Source organism: Hemitrygon akajei, chromosome 16, assembly GCF_048418815.1.
Source record: "Hemitrygon akajei chromosome 16, sHemAka1.3, whole genome shotgun sequence".
NCBI classification, from domain to species: domain Eukaryota; kingdom Metazoa; phylum Chordata; class Chondrichthyes; order Myliobatiformes; family Dasyatidae; genus Hemitrygon; species Hemitrygon akajei.
Genome location: NC_133139.1, coordinates 54,632,302 through 54,649,920, shown reverse-complemented (window position 1 = coordinate 54,649,920; position 17,619 = coordinate 54,632,302). Strand labels below are relative to the sequence as shown.

General features: G+C 41.6%; 2 protein-coding genes across 6 annotated transcripts in view; both read right to left on the bottom strand.

The window, feature by feature from the left end:
- LOC140740064 (E3 ubiquitin-protein ligase arkadia-C-like) overlaps positions 1–17,619 on the bottom strand; it is a 195,803-nt gene that overhangs the window by 119,329 nt on the left and 58,855 nt on the right. The gene's annotated exons all lie outside the window — the stretch shown is intronic.
- On the bottom strand, positions 2,597–4,417 carry LOC140740308 (cell cycle progression protein 1-like). The gene is given in 3 exon segments (XM_073069462.1): positions 2,597–3,191; positions 3,193–3,418; positions 3,421–4,417. Coding segments are annotated over 3 exon segments (1,818 nt in total).

The window sequence follows — 17,619 nt, the reverse complement described above, 5'->3', positions numbered from 1 at the left end:
AATTGAATCCTCCCACCACATTTCACTGGTTCTCTCAAACTATGCTATGTTTAAACTTAGAAAAAATCAGAAGGATTATAAATGATCCATTGAAAAGACTTGGAGGCCTTTTATTCAACACTTTCATATGATGTGATTTGACCTTTTTCCAAACCTATTCTGTTGTATGCAGAGAGGTTCAGAGTTAATGACACTAATGGTTCTCTCTTTTTTGATGCTACATACAGCCCATGTTTTTTTTCCATTCTTAGTTTTTGGTTACTATTGTTTAGATTAGTTTTTTTTCTTTGGGGTATATATATTTTTTTCTCTTTTTTTTCTTTTTGGATATGTTAATCCTTTCTTCTATGTATACTACTGTTGCACACTTGGACACAAAAGGGAGTTCCAAACATGCAGAAATTTAAAATAACGTCTTTATTTACCTTTCTGGAAATACCGGAACACAAGCGCATTGGCTTCCCAAACATGCTACCGGGCCGTTCTCGAATACTCCATCACATGCGCACTGCCATCCCCCAAGACCTCTCAGCTGCCCCCAAGTGCCTGTATAAGCTTTGCTGCTCGTGACCGTCAATTAACATACTAAAATATTACTGTTGCTAGTGCAACTGAACATTAATCAAATTGTAATAAACAAAATAACAAACCAAAGCAATAAAAATAATATAACCATCATATAAGAAAATTAGGGGGTATCCAGTGTCCATTAATATGCTCCACGTTTCTATAGGTCCCACACTCTCCCCTTCAAAATGAATGTCATCCCAACATTATACAAACCCCATTTCCAGAAAAGTTGGGATATTTTCCAAAATGCAATAAAAACAAAAATCTGTGATATGTTAATTCACGTGAACCTTTATTTAACTGACAAAAGTACAAAGAAAAGACTTTCAATAGTTTTACTGACCAACTTAATTGTATTTTGTAAATATACACAAATTTAGAATTTGATGGCTGCAACACACTCAACAAAAGTTGGGACAGAGGCATGTTTACCATTGTGTTACATCACCTTTCCTTTTAATAACACTTTTTAATTGTTTTGGAACTGAGGATACTAATTGTAGTAGATTTGCAATTGGAAATTTTGTCCATTCTTGCTTGATATAAGACTTCAGCTGCTCGACAGTCCGTGGTCTCCGTTGTCTGATTCTCCTCTTCATGATGCGCCACACATTTTCAATAGGTGATAGATCTGGACTGGCAGCAGGCCCGTCAAGCACACGCTGTTGTAGCCCATGCAGAATGTGGTCTGGCATTGTCCTGCTGAAATAAGCATGGACAATGGAAGAGATGTCGCCTTGATGGCAACATATGTCTCTAATATATGTCTCAGAGTCGATGGTACCTTCACATACATACAACTCACCCATGCCGTGGGCACTGATGCAACCCCATACCATCACAGATGCTGGCTTTTGCACCTTTCGCTGATAACAATCAGGATGGTCATTTTCATCTTTGGCACGGAGAACTCGACGCCCGTTTTTTCCTAAAACTAGCTGAAATGTGGACTCATCTGACCACAGCACACGGTTCCACAGTCTTTTGGTCCATCTGAGATGAGCTCAGTCCCAGAGAACTCGCCGGCATTTCTGCATAGAGTTGATGTATGGCTTCCTCCTTGCGTAATACAGTTTCAAGTTGCATTTCTGGATGCAGCGACGGACTGTGTTAAGTGACAATGGTTTTCCGAAGTACTCCCGAGCCCAGGTGGCTATAATTGTCACAGTAGCATGACGGTTTCTTAGGCAGCGCCGCCTGAGGGCTCAAAGATCATGCGCAGTCAACAGTGGTTTCCGACCTTGCCCTTTACACACTGAGATGTCTCTGAATTTTTTCACAATATTATGTACTGTAGATGTTGAAAGGCCTAAATTCTCTGCAATCTTGCATTGGGAAATGTTCCTTTTGAACTGACTAACAATTCTCTCACGAATTTTGGCACAAAGGGGTGAGCCACGATCCTTGCTTGCAAAGACTGAGCCTTTGATGGACGCTACTTTTATACCTCATCTGCTACCAATTAGCCTGCTTAATGTGGAGTCTTCCAAACCAGTGTTACTTGAATATTCTGTGCACTTTTCAATCTTATCTTAACTCTGTCCCAACTTTTGTTGAATGTGTTGCAGCCATCAAATTCTAAATGTGTGTATATTTACAAAATACAATTAAGTTGGTCAGTAAAACTATTGAAAATCTTTTCTTTGTACTTTTGTCAGTTAAGTAAGGGTTCATGTGAATTAACATATCACAGATTTTTGTTTTTATTGCATTTTGGAAAATATCCCAGCTTTTCTGGAAATGGGGTTTGTAGATTTCCCAGGGTACTCATGTCTTCAACCAGTGAGTTATAGTGGTAGGTTATAAAGCAGTCAGTCTTTCGAGATACTCTCTGTACAGCAACAGTCTTCGACATGACATGCATCTCCCTCTTTATGCCAAGTGTCAGCAACTGGCCTCACTGGCCAGATGATATCTCAAGTGCTACTCCGCTACTTGTGCGGGCTATGTATCTCGGACTGAAGGTTTTAACCCTATCTCTACCCCCATAACCCAATACACAGACCCAAATATGCTACTGTAAGCCTCACACCTGTTCCAGTGTCCTTCTATATATCAGTGGCCTGTGTTCGACTGATGGTTGGCCTAATGTGTTATATGTGAGTATCCTGGGTGGGTTTCTCTGTCGGAAAGGATATTTTCTTATGGGAGTTGACCGCTGCTCAAAATTCAGCTTCTTCTGCAGCTCTGCAAGTCTCGTTGGTAAACCTTCTGTATTTTTACCATCTTGGTCAGTAATAGCTAAGGTTTGAAAGTGGCTCAAAGAATCCAGTTCCTTGCACAATGCATCCATTATTTCTCTTTCTTTATCCAATTCCTTCCTCAGCAGCCGAGCATCAGTCACGAGGGTCCCCTTCTGTTGAAGAAAACTGTATACCTGTTGCTTTTCCTCCTCAAGATGATCCTTTAGTTTCTGGTTTTCTGTGATGATTATTTCAGCATCTGTTCCTTTTCCTTTTAATGTCCGGATGTGTTCCCTCAGCTTCCGAAGCTCACTTTGCAGCAAAGACAATGCTTTCTCTTCATGTTCCAGAGACTCCTTCATACGCTGGTTTTCCTTGGCAAGCATTTGCTGCTGTGACTCAACAGAAAGTTTCTCATCCACAGTTTGCTTTAAACGAGTTTTGTCCTTGTGACTGAAGCTCTGCTTGTTTTTCTCTCAGTTGTTGATTCTCTTTTCTCATATTATCTATCTGTTCTGTCAGTGCAAGCAGCATGTCAGGATCTTCTTTTTCATCTTCCAAAAACTGCTCAGTTCCAGCCTTATTGTCTACATTTGCCTCTTGATCCTTTTGACACTGAAGGAGATCATCCTTTACATCATTCAATTCATCTTCATGAATTTTTTTACCATCTTCTGCTGTTCTTGTATTTGAGTTGTTCCATAAAAGTGCCCAAATCCCATGCTGAAAGCAACAACCAGTGCAAGTAAAATGCATTTATTCAGAGTGGTATTGAATCGGTGTTGCTGCCGCTGCTGCTGTTCACCATCTGTCACATCGTTCCTTGGTTTTTCTTCTGATTTGGCAGATAGAGTTCTTTTTCGAATACGTCGTCTCCTCAGATTAGGGCTGGATTTGCCACTGGTATCATCACTATTTGATTCAACAATGCTTCCTTCAATTGCAGATACAGTTTCAGGAGGGGCAAAGGTATGCTGACTGCTGGAGGGCGAACCCAAGTTCAATTCATCATCATTTATGTTTTCTGCTTCTGCTTCTTCAGTTGCTTCTTGATTAATTATGGTCCAACCATAGGATGATTCACTATCGCTGGAATTTTCCAACATCTTCAAACTCAGGTAATGCCCTACTGCCAGCCGGAGATGGCCACCACTCTGCACTATGTGGATCAACTCATTTGCTTTTTTGCGGTCAATGGAAAAAGCGTCTCTTACCGCAGCAGGTGTAACTTCTGGATGCTGCTCCATTCCATTCATCACCAGCCGCTCAATTACATTGTAGCCGATGATCGGTGGCTCTGCTACTCCTGGCTCATTAGAGTCAAGCACCGACACAAGCAGTTCTGGCGTTGGGCCCCTATTTGATCCCAACTTGAACTTCAGCTCAACCCATCCTGCAAAGGGTATGGGTGTCTGGTTTGCGGCTTTGCCCACAAGTTTCTTGTTCTCACCCAGGAACTCATCCGTATTCCGTACCCCGATGTGTGGAAAACAGGACTCTCTCCACTTTTCATTTATAATAGTGACCTGTGAGCCGGTATCCCATAGTGCTTGTGTTGCTACCCCCTCAAAGAAACAATCCACTGTGCACTTCTTCCCAATAAGAGCTGTCAGCTTGGCTTGGTGATGTAAAGAAAGATGACTGGCATAGGTAGCACCCACCATCTGTTGTTCAGCCTTCCCAATTTTCTCTAACTCCGCCTCCAGCTACCCGATTCTCTCACAAAGAAGCTCATGCACCTTGTCATCTGGTCCAGCTGGGCTTGGAGCTGATGATTCTGGGATTGTGACAGGCCAGATTGTCACATTGCCATCAGATTTCCCTGCCAGCCTTCTTTGTCCTCTACAGCCTCTTGAGAGGTGCCCTGTCTGCCCGCACTGGTCACACTGGTCACCTGTTCCCTGCTCCTGACATGCTTTACATCCTCTCCGAACATACATTCTTACTTGGCCGGGTGGGTCCTTGAGAGTTAGCTATGCTTTTCCTTATTTCAGCCATTTCTTCTCTCAGCAGCCTGACTATTTCATAAAGCTCTGTGACTCTTGAACTAGCTACAACAGGTGCTTTACAGCTCTTAGGCTTCACAACTTCATCTGACTGCTCTAGAACCTTCACTCTGGCTTCGGCTGCACCCTGACTCTGCTGACTGCTCTGCATTTCTGTCTGTAATTCATTTACTTTTGGGACTCTGCTGCTTGTGTTCTTTCTTTGCTTGGACTGTCTTTCTAATTCAACACTGGCTGCTTCATTCATCCTGTCGATGAGTATTTCATCTGTCACTCTCTGATCGTCGAGATAAGGCTTAAGCTGAAACTTGATATGGTCACTTGACAGCCCAGTACTAACTGACCTCAAGAATCTCTACTGAATGAGCTCGGGACTGTACTGCTCGTCTGACCCTACCTCTTTTGAAGTAAGTAACAGCCTCTCTTTTAACTCATTTGCTCTAAAGAGGAGATTTTGGGGACACTCACGACTGTCTTGTGTTATGTTTACCAGTCTGTGATATAAATCTATAGAGCTGTCCTCGTTGAAATGTCCCTTTAATATTGTCTTCAGTTGAGGAAGGGTAAGGTCACTTTTTATCTCAAGCATATCACGAATACTCAAACCTGAACTGATTGACTTGATCACCGCTTCCATGACCTCAGCCTCACTGTGTTCCCTACTCAGGCCTCTGTCAATCTGATGCATCAGGTTTGTGTATGAGTTTGTCCTTCTGTCCCTTTTCCCCGATCTGACCCCAGATCTTGAATTCTCTCCTTATTGTCACTTCCGGGAGCCGGTTTGCAGCTGTAGGCAACACATTTTGTGGAGCTGAAGCGTGACTTGAAGATGCACTGTTCACTCATTCAGCCTCCTAACTTCACCCTGCAGAGCTTGACTGTTTAGCTGGAGCTGTAAGTATTTTTCTGCCAAGCTCATTTCTTCAGCTGTTCTAGGGCTGATTTGTGCTGTGTTGTCTGCTTTTTTTTTTCCATTACCAGTGTTTCCAGTATTTCCTCTCATTTGCTCAACTAATTCCATCATTGTCCTTAGATAGTACTTCACAACCTCCTCCCCTTCATCCTTTATTACATTGTCCATAGATTCAGTAATTAGTCTAATTAACGTTCGACTTGTGGTAACATTTTCATATGGGATCTTAGCTTCCACACACAGTCTCGGAGACAAGGCCTCTGCCAACTCCTCCGAATCCATTATGTGTGGTATAGCCGCACCCTGAAGCTGCATGCTCCTGCTATCAATCAGACAGACAGACATACTTTACTGATCCTGAGGGAAATTGGGTTTCATTACAGCCGCACCAAGAATAGTAAAGAAATGTAGCAATATAAAACCATAAATAATTAAATAATAATAAGTTAATCGCAGTGTGCATAGTGGATATCAAAAGTGGAAATAAGTCCAGGACCAGCCTATTGGCTCAAGGTGTCTGACACTCCAAGGGAGGAGTTGTAAAGTTTGATAGCCACAGGTAGGAATGACTTCCTATGACGCTCAGTGTTACATCTCGGTGGAATGAGTCTCTGGCTGAATATACTCTTGTGTCTAACCAGTACATTATGGAGTGGATGGGAGTCATTGTCCAAGATGGCATGCAACTTGGACAGCATCCTCTTTTCAGACACCACCGTCAGAGAGTTCAGTTCCACCCCCACAACATCACTGGCCTTACGAATGAGTTTGTTGATTCTGTTGGTGTCTGCTACCCTCAGCCTGCTGCCCCAGTACACAACAGCAAACATGATAACACTGGCCACCACAGACTCGTAGAACATCCTCAGCATCATCCGGCAGATGTTAAAGGACCTCAGTCTCCTCAGGAAATAGAGACGGCTCTGCCCCTTCTTGTAGACAGCCTCAGTGTTCTTTGACCAGTCCAGTTTATTGTCAATTCGTATCCCCAGGTATTTGTGATCCTCCACCATGTCCACACTGACCCTTTGGATGGAAACAGGGGTCATCGGTGCCTTAGCCCTCCTCAGGTCCACCACCAGCTCCTTAGTCTTTTTCACATTAAGCTGCAGATGATTCTGCTCACACCATGTGACAAAGTTTCCCACCGTAGCCCTGTACTCAGCCTCATCTCCCTTGCTGATGCATCCAACTATGGCACAGTCATCAGAAAACTTCTGAAGATGGCAAGACTCTGTGCAGTAGTTGAAGTCCGATGGTGAAGAGAAAGGGAGACAGGACAGTCCCCTGTGGAGCCCCAGTGCTGCTGACCATTCTGTCTGACACACAGTGTTGCAAGCGCACGTACTGTGGTCTGCCAGTCAGGTAATCAATAATCCAGGACACCAGGGAAGCATCCACCTACATCACTGTCAGCTTCTCACCCAGCAGAGCAGGGCGGGATGGTGTTAAACGCACTGGAGAAGTCAAAAAACATGACCCTCACAGCGCTCGCCGGCTTATCCAGGTGGGCGGAGACACGGTTCAGCAGGTAGACGATGGCATCCTCAACTCCTAGACGGGGCTGATAGGCGAACTGGAGGGGGTCTAAGTGTGGCCTAACCATAGGCCGGAGCTGCTCTAGAACAAGTCTCTCCAGGGTCTTCATGATGTGGGAGGTCAATGTCACCGGTCTGTAGTCATTGGAGCCACTGGGGCGCGGCGTCTTCGGTACAGGGACGAGGCAGGGCATCTTCCACAGCACAGGAACCCTCTGGAGACTCAGGGTCAGGTTGAAGACATGGTGAAGTACTCCACATAGCTGGGGGCACAGGCTTTGAGCACCCTAGGGTTGACACCATCCGGGCCTGCAGCCTTGCTTGGGTGGAGACATTTCAACTGTCTTCTCACCTGTTCAGCTGTGAAGCCCACCGTGGTGGTTTCAGGTGGGGGAGGGGTGTCGTCATGAGAGCAGGGTGGGGGGCTGTGAGGAGGGTAGGAGGGGAGAGTGGAGTATGTGTTGGTTGGGGGCCGACAACAGATGAATCATGTGGGGGATGGGCAGCAGCCACAGTGTCAAACCTGTTGAAGAACAGGTTAAGTTCGCTGGCCCCGTCCACATTGCCTTCAGCTCCTCTGTTGCTAGATTGCCAGAACCCAGTGATGGTCCTCATCCCACTCCAGACCTCTCTCATGTTGTTCTGCTGGAGTTTCCACTCAAGCTTCCTCCTATACCTGTCTTTAACCTCCCTGATCTTGGCTTTCAGGTCCCTCTGTATTGTCCTCAGCTCCTCCCTATTTCCATCTCTAAACACCTTTGTTTTAGCGTTCAGGATGTCCTTAATGTCCTTTGTTACCCATGGCTTGTTATTTGAATAACAAAGGACAGTTCTTGCCGGAACATTGCAGTCCATGCAGAAGTTGATGTAACTAGTGATGCATTTTTAATGCTTTTTGAGATAGTGATTTAGATGCATATCATATTTTTTACTGAGTTAAGTATTGTATGTTATTAGTTTTGCTACAACAAGTGTATGGGACAATTGGAAAAAAAGTTGAATTTCCCCATGGGGATGAATAAAGTATCTATCTATCTATCTATCTATTCTGTGAGCCCATCAATGCCCTCTCCACGTGGCTCACAGAGGGCCTGCCAGTCTGTCGCCTCAAAACAATCCTGGAGTGCCTCATATGCCTCCCCAGACCATTTCCTCACTGACCTCGAGGTTGCAGGATCAACGGCGATCCATGTCCTCGTTGTTGCCACACTGAGCGCGACGTTAATAATCTCAGCAGTACCTCCAATATTTGTTGCACACTTGGACACAAAAGGGACTTCCAGGCATGCAGAAGTTTAAAATAACGTCTTTATTTACCTTTCTGGAAATACCGGAACACAAGCGCATCGGCTTCCCAAACATGCTGCCAGGCCGTTCTCGAATACTCTATCACATGCGCATTGCCATCCCCCAAGATCTCTCAGCTGCCCCCAAGTGCCTGTATAAGCTTTGCTCCTCGTGACCGTCAATTAACCTACTAAAATATTACCGTTGCTAGTGCAACTGAGCATTAATCAAATTGTAATTAACAAAATAACAAACCAAAGCAATAAAAATAATATAACCATCATATTAGAAAATTACAGGGGTATCCACTGTCCATTAATATGCTCCACCTTACTATAGGTCCCACATTACATTTGTACTCGAACAATTTTGGGAGGTTTATTACCTTTATTTTAACTGAATATATATTTATATGTTAGATATTAACAATGTAATCCCAATAATTGTGTAGCATTACTATGTTGTATCCATTATTTTGATATTAATAAAAAGATTGAAAAAGAAAGAAGAAAGCAAATTAAGAAGGGTACTGGATGATGCCACAGCTGTCTCCATGTTGCACACTATGAATCATTCCCCAACAGAGGGTAAACAGGTGTTGGTGTCAACCTCTGTAACTTTGCTTGGAAAGCATATTGGTGCAAGGAAGGACCATGCTGCTCTGAGGAAGCATGAAAGGGACAAAAGCAGTGGTCTGACTACAACAGTTTTTGTAGGAAACATATTTGAAAAAGCATCTGATATGAAAAAGGATCTAGTGCTTTCCCAGCATACCTGTACCCAGCTTCAAGCCAGAGAAGAGTTTATACGTTCTGACATGTTAATCAGGCAGTTACTTGCAAAACGTAGCTTGGTTTTAAGCTAGAAGAGAGTTCAAGGATTTGCAAGCTTTTGCCTTTTCTGAGTACAAAGAACCAAAATTTACTCTGTGTGTAATAGGTTATTTTATGAATTTCAAGGGTTCAAGTGGGAGACAAAAAGCTGCTTGTAGAAGTAGATGCAAAGACCAAAGCCCAGCTGGATGAATGGAAAGCCAAAGAGAAAGGAATCTATGGAGATACAATAACAGATGATTTATCGGATGATGTTGTGAATAAAGAAACCAAGAGAAGGGATCAGTTCTTAAAGGCGGCAATAGGATTAATTAGAGAATACTCCAGTGAACTAAATGGATCTTCTGAAGTTCAAGATGCATAAACTAGAAGAAAAAGGACGAAAGGTGTCAAAACACTTCCTCCAGTCACAGAACCAGAACTTGTTTTGCAGCCTCAAACATGGTGATTCCCCATGTCAGGAAAGACATTATCCCACTCGAATAAGAAATCCTCCACAATGATTAAATCTTTGGGCCTGAATGGGACATCTTAAAATTCACTATACTGTGGGTGCCTGTATATTGTAAATGTATTATATAATGTGTATATAGTTGAGATGTACCGTAGATTCCGGATTTTAAGCCGCTACTTTTTTCCCACATTTTGAACAGCTTTGAACTCTGCGGCCTTTAATATGGAGCGGCTAATGTATTATTTTTTTTCATGCCGCCGAAAACATTTTGCCTCGTAACAGTAGACAAATAAAATTGATGAGTAGTTCACAGAGGTCCAATGAAATTGTACGATAAATCAAGCGCACTTTCACAATTAAATTATTGTAAATCAGTCATTTGTACTCACCCTCATCAACATGGAAAACACTCGAAGAAAAGCATTGTGCTGCCTTTATGGCAGTTATTTAGTTTATAATATTTTCGCTTAGTAATTCATTTTCTAGTTAAAGTTAGAAGAGTTTTAACTATATTTGTTTTCTGTACTACATCGCGGGATGCTATGACGTCACACCCGGTTTCGCCGCGTCTTGTGGGATACCGGTTTGCGATAAACGGGACGGCGGGGGGGGAGCGGCGGAGCGAAAACGCTGCTTTTAAGTTAAAGGCGATCAATAACTTTTCCTGGTAGGCTGCAGTATATATATTTTTTACCAGTCGTTAGGAGATATTGGAATGTTGTTCAGTAAAGAAGTATACGCAACGTATATTTAAAAGTAGCCGCGTTACGGGCACGGTTCGAAAAAAAGCATTTGCAGTATGTATTTGTTTTTGTTACCATATGGATTTAATTAAAAGTTAAAAAATCCTCACGTGTAATATCTTTCTGTGTAAATATCTCATATTACAACGTGGGACACCTGCGGCCGAAAATCCGGTGCGGCCTAAAATCCGGTGCGGCCTTTACAAGTAAAAAAATTGATTTTATTTCTAAAATTAGAGCCAGCGGCTTTTAATCAGGTGCGCTCTGTAGTCCGGAATCTACGGTATTATCTATTGAGTTAGTTTATAGCTAAGCAGGGAGGAGTGTTGTGTATTTAACATTTCAGTAGTATTTGAGTAATATTATAAATATATTGTTTGATTGTTCATTTAATTAATCCATTACAGGCTATACGTTAAAATAAGTGAATTGCCTATGTTATGACGCTACCATATGATACCTGCACACTTCACTTAAAGTAAACACAAAGTCAGGCTCACATTTCGGACTTCCATGCCTTCCTCTGAATTCACAAAACAAAACAGTTAAAATCCTTCTTGATGTTCAAAGACAGGTGAATACAGATATGCACTGCATCACAAAGCAAGAACCTGTCCCAATCCAAAGTACCTGAGTCAATTTTGTCCCTTTCTTGACTCTGAGGGACTACAGTGAGTTGGAGAACACATTAACAAAATACATCTCAGTTCAAAAGGTACCTCGTAGAACTCATTCTGGGTGAGCACCCTGTCACTGGTCTGCTCATTAGACATTACCATAAGCAAATATGTCATCAAGAACAACATTCTCGAAATGAGGATGGTTAAAGACTGTTTAAGACTGCTTCAAGACTAGTCTCTGAGACAGTCCATTCTTCTGCCAAAGATTTAATGAAATAATCATTTGATTTATGGGTTCAATATTATAGTCTGACATCATGGATATTTGGCAATGAGTGTTCTGTCTCTAGAGGCGCTGTTTGTTTAGTATTCAGTATGTTTTGTACAAACATCCCTTTTGTAAGCTTATTATTTCATTATTTCCTGGCTGAGTTAATTTGGACTTTGACTTGCAGCACACATATTAGAAAGACATCCATCACCATCCACTCTTTATTTGACTTGAAACAGCAATACCTGAGAGTCTTAAGCCTCTTAATATTGATAAGCATTTAGTAGAAGAAGCACTTTGAAGGAAGTACTTCAAAGTTTAATGTTAGGGACTTCCGGTAAGATGGCGATTGTTTAGCTGCTCCGAACTTTTGTTCCGTTACTGTCGCTATCTTTGCACTAAATGTCTCCATTTCTTAAACCTTAGTTAGGAATTATTTCGGTATCTCTTACTTGCCTGTGAATATATCTAACTTACAATGTCTAGCAAGAGTTCTAAATCCGGGAGAAAAGAAGCTATGACCCCGTCGGACGAGACGATGGTTGCGCTTGGAAAGCTCCGAGACGAAATCTTAAAGGAATTTAAAACCGCTTTCAAACAGTTAGAAGACAAACTGGATCAGATCAACGATAAAGTGGACAAACATGCTGAACACTTATCTCACATCGATTCGACTTCTGAAGATTTAGAAAGTCGTGTTCGATACTTGGAGACTCTCTGTTCCAGCTTAGAGGAAAAATCTAACAAACTTCTTTCCAAAATGGTGGATCTCGAAAATCGCAGCAGACGCTGCAATATCAGAATTCTGGGATTACCAGAGGCGACTGAAAAGGGATCAACTGTGAAGTTTTTCGCCGAGTTTCTCTGTGAGTCATTCGGGAAAGATTTGCTTCCGAAGCCGCCTGAGCTCGAACGGGCACACAGAGTTTACGTTCCCTCCGGAATTCTGGGCTCCCGCCCATGACCAGTAATCTTGTGTTTCCATCAATACCAGGTAAAACACAGTCTGATCGTAGAGGCGCGTCGCAGGGGGTCTCTTCCTTTCAAGGATACAACCATTCGCTTTGTGGAAGATTTTGCACCCCAGACCTTAAAGATGCGCGCTGAGTTTAAAGGCGCAATGAAAGTGCTTTTTGATCGTGGTTTCAAACCTTCCCTTCGTAACCCTGCCGATCTACGAATCAAGCTTAATACTGGGAAATACAAGTGGTTCAAATCAGCAAAGGAAGCTGAAGCGTTTGTGGCAAGTCTTCCGGCTATCCAGTCATCTTCGGAATCTGATCGGACCTCCTAAAATGGTGGATAAGTACTCCTCGTAGTAAAATTACTTTCTCTGGACTCGGAATTCACTTGAATCACTCAGACATTATTCATTGAAACTTTAAGGGCTGTTGACAATCTCTCCCGGGATTTGGTGTGTGTGTAATCTATTTTTATTCTTGTATAACTTTACCTACAGAGTTCTACAACTAACTGTAACTTGTTTTGGAGGTTCGAAGTCTTTAGTGAAGGCCTCCCTGTTTGTTGGTTCACAGTTCAACTGCTGATTTATTTTTCCTTTGTTTTAAATATTTATTTATTTTATCTTTTTCTTTTCTTCACCCCTTTTTTCTAATCTCTGAATTTTTTTTCTCCCTTCTCTATAAATGGTTGATAAATACTCGTCTTGAATTTATAATTTTCCCCTTCCTCTTTTTTCTTTTTCCTTCTTACCTTTTTTTTCCCCTTTCTCTTACTTTATTCTTCTATAATTTTTCGCGGGTAAGTTAGTTTTGGTTTTCTTCCGATTTTCTCTGTATTAAGTTTTATATTTCTGCAGAAGGTGTTCTAATCTGTAGTTATGTTTTCTAGTGCATAAACTAGTTACTATTTGCTATAGTATTTATACGGAACTGTTGTTAATGACACAGATCTGTATTTGGGTTAATTTTTTTGGTAGAGCTAGCTACTTGTTTTGGTAGCCATCTAGTTTTGGGTTGTGCGGGTGGGGTGGATTTTCCAGTTCCAACATCCCTTTATTGTTTAGGACATGTTTATATTTTGACCTTACGAATCTATGTTTACATCTCTGCTCCCAGACTGCTATTGTACTGCTTGACTTTTTATATGCCTGCTGCCTTTTATGCATTAGTAATTGATAATGGCTAGTGCACTTAAATTCGTGAGCTGGAATGTAAAGGGATTGAACCACCCTGTTAAAAGGAGGAAGGTATTCTCACATATTAAACAACTCAAAGCTGACATTGCTTTCCTCCAAGAAACTCATATTCGTTGTTTTGATAACTCCCGGCTTCTGTCAAAGTGGGCGGGTCAGCATTTTCATTCATCCTTTGCCGCTAAAGCTAGGGGAGTTTCCATCCTTATTAACTCAAATATTCCTTTTGAACTCCATAATAAAATATCTGATACAAATGGCCGTTTTATTATTGTTTCTGGTAAACTATATAACACTAAAGTTTCACTAGCAAACCTGTATGCTCCTAACTTTGATGATGTTAACTGTTTTGAACGTTTTTTTTCCTCACTACCAGACTTAAACTCATACTCTCTTATACTGGGTGGTGACTTCAACTGTTGGTTGGATCCTAAACTGGACCGATCGTCCTCTGTTACCAGATCACCTACTAAATCTGCCTTAGCTATTCAATCGTTTCTCTCTAATTTTGGTATCTCTGATATATGGCGTTTCCTCCATCCTACGGAGAGAGATTATTCTTTTTTCTCACATGTTCACCATACCTTCACTAGAATTGACTATTTCTTACTCGATAACCAACTTATCCCATTTGCCCACTCTTGTGACTATCAGAGTATACTGATTTCTGACCATGCCCCAATTATCCTCTCTCTGAACTTTCCTGGTCTCCCTCAGAGGAACAAACACTGGCGGTTCGATTCAACTTTATTATCGGATGATGATTTCGTAAAATTTATTAAGGACCAGATAACCTTTTATTTTAACACTAATACATCACCTGAAGTGCCATCCCAGATTGTCTGGGATGCCATGAAAGCATATCTGAGGGGTCAAACAATCTCTTACACAGCAAATCTCAACAGAAGATCCCGTGCAGATCCAGCAGACCTCATTAACCAGATTAAAGATTTGGATCAAATATATGCCCAAACTAAGAACCCTGAATTATACAAGAAGCGCGTTGAACTCCAAACTAAATTTAACCTTCTGTCCACTCAACCTGTCGAACGCCAACTTCTCGAAAGCAAGAGCCGCTTTTACATTCATGGGGAGATAAGTCTGGTAAATTCCTAGCCAATCAGCTGAGGCGTTCCAAAGCCAAACAACATATTACAAAGATCCGGAAGGAGAACAGAGACTTTACATCGGATCATTTAGAAATTAATGACGCATTTAAAAAATTTTATTCTCGGCTTTATTCCTCTGAATCCCTGAATGACAATATCTCTGTGGATCAATTTTTACAGAATCTGAATATCCCCTCACTTTCATCTGATTTCAAAGCCAAACTCAATGCGCCTATATCACCAGAAGAAATATCTTTTGCAATTTCTGCACTGTCCTCAGGGAAATCTCCTGGACCTGATGGGTTCCCTGTGGAATTTTATAAATCATTCTCTTCACTTCTTTCTCCTCAGTTACTTTCAGTATTATCTGACTCGTTTAATTACGGCAAATTGCCACCCTCTTTCAATGAGGCATCTATTATTCTTCTTTTAAAAAAGGGCAAAGACCCAACAGAGTGTTCCTCGTACAGGCCGATCTCTCTGCTCAATGTTGATGTAAAGATCTTAGCTAAAGTGTTGGCTCATAGATTAGAAACTGTTATTCCCTCCATTATCTCTGATGACCAAACAGGCTTTATTAAAAACCGTCTCCCTTTTTTTAACATTCGGCGTCTATTTAATATTTTATACTCAGTTCCAACTGGGACTCCTGAATGTGTTATCTCCCTTGATGCGGAGAAAGCATTTGATCGTATAGAGTGGAACTACCTTTTTGCAGTCTTAGAAAAATTTGACCTCGGCCAAAGTTTCATCTCTTGGATCCAATTGCTGTACCTGTGTCCTACTGCTTCTGTTCTAACTAATTTTCAGAAATCCCAAGTATTTAATCTCAAACATGGCACCCGTCAGGGATGCCCCTTAAGTCCCTTTCTCTTTGATTTGGCTATAGAATTTGGAGCATAAAGTTTCTCTCTATGCTGATGACTTATTACTCTTTCTCTCAAATCCGTCTACATCCTTACCTCTAATGTTTTCACTTCTTGACCAGTTTAGCCAGATCTCTGGCTATAAACTCAACTTACATAAGAGTGAACTTTTCCCAATTAATAAAGAAGCACAAGAACTAATATTTCGTGATCTCCCTTTTAAAGTAGTCCATAATCAATTTACTTATCTTGGAATTACAGTCACAAGGAAGTTTAAAGATCTCTTTCGTGAAAACTTTGTCAATCTTTCATATGCTATAAAACAGAGTCTGGTACAATGGCCACCTCTATCTATGTCCTTGGTAGGTCGTATTAATGTTGTTAAAATGTATGTTCTCCCCAAATTTTTATACTTATTTCAATCTATCCCAATTTTTATTCCTAAATCTTTTTTTGATTCCTTAGACTCTATTATTTTGTCATATCTGTGGCAGAATAAACGCTCTAGAATTAATAAAATCCATCTCCAAAAATCTAAAAAAGAGGGTGGCATGGCTTTACCTAACTTTCGCTTATATTACTGGGCAGCTAATATACGTTGTGCTGCCTTCTGGTCTTTCTTCCACGGTCAACCCGAGTGCCCTAACTGGGTGGCAATGGAGTTGAGCTCCACTAAAGAATTATCTATATCTGCACTTCTTGGCTCTGCACTCCCTAGCAGTCTGCCCAGATCAATAGCTAATCCTCTGGTTAGACACACTTTGCGTATATGGGCTCAGTTCAGGAAATGCTATGGCTTCCAGGGGTTTTCCGTTTCTAGCCCTGTCGCACATAATCACCTTTTTTTTATCTACTACGTACGATTCAGCATTCCATGTTTGGTACAGGAAGGGCATTAGACATTTTAAAGATCTCTTCATTGATAATCGCTTCACTTATTTTCAGCAGCTCTCCGTTAAGTTCAACCTGCCTAACGCTCACTTTTTCAGATATCTCCAAATCCGACACTTTACTGCTCCTTTAATTCCTAACTTTCCTGAAATGCCTGCGAAAAATGCTATGGACCTATTTCTTTCCATTAATCCACTAGGTAAAGGTTTAATTTCAATTATCCGAGATACACTAGCAGCCTTACGACGGGCCCCTGTGGATAAAATTAAAATGGCCTGGGAGCAGGATTTAAATATCTCCTTATCCGAGGAGAGCTGGGACTCAGTTCTCAAATCGGTTAACTCAACCTCCCTTTGTGCTCGCCATTGCCTCTTACAGTTTAAGATTGTTCATAGAGCCCATATGTCTAAATCTAAACTATCTCGATTCTACCCTGGCATTAGTCCGCTCTGTGATAAATGCAAGAGGGGCGTGGCCTCTCTCATCCATATGTACTGGTTCTGTCCTAACTTGGAGAAATTCTGGAAAAATGTCTTCACTACTTTATCGGGTATTCTGAATCAGCACCTAGAACCTAACCCCTTAATTGCTCTGTTCGGTTTTTGGGGCGAGACAGATTTATGTCTGGGTCCGACCAAATGCCGAATACTATCCTTTGCCTCTCTCCTGGCGAGACGCTTGATCCTCCTTAGATGGAGAGATGTTGCCCCGCCCACTCATGCGCAATGGCTTAACGACATTATGGCCTGCTTGGACCTCGAAAAAATTCATTATTCAGTTCTTAATTCGGATCTAAAGTTCCATAAGGTCTGGGGACCTTTTATCGAGTACTTTCATAACCTTCCTCTTGACTAGGGTTTTTTTTTTCTTTTTTTTTCTTCTTTTCGGTCCCTTGCTTTCAGCTCCCTTTTTTTTTTCTGGTAGTAGGCATTATTATCCTCTGTTGCTAAGTGTATTCACAGTCTGGGAGTTTGGCTGTCCGGTCTTATACTCTTTATACTGTGTGGTGGTTGGTCTGGAGTTGTTGTTGTTTTTTTCTTGTGTTGTGGGGCTTGGGGAGGACACTAAGCTCACTTGTCTTTAATTTAGGTGCTTTTTTGTTAAATTCTCTTCCTTTGTAGCATATTGTTATTGTTTGCTTAATCTTGCACTGTATTAATGCTCCTCATTGGGATTTGGG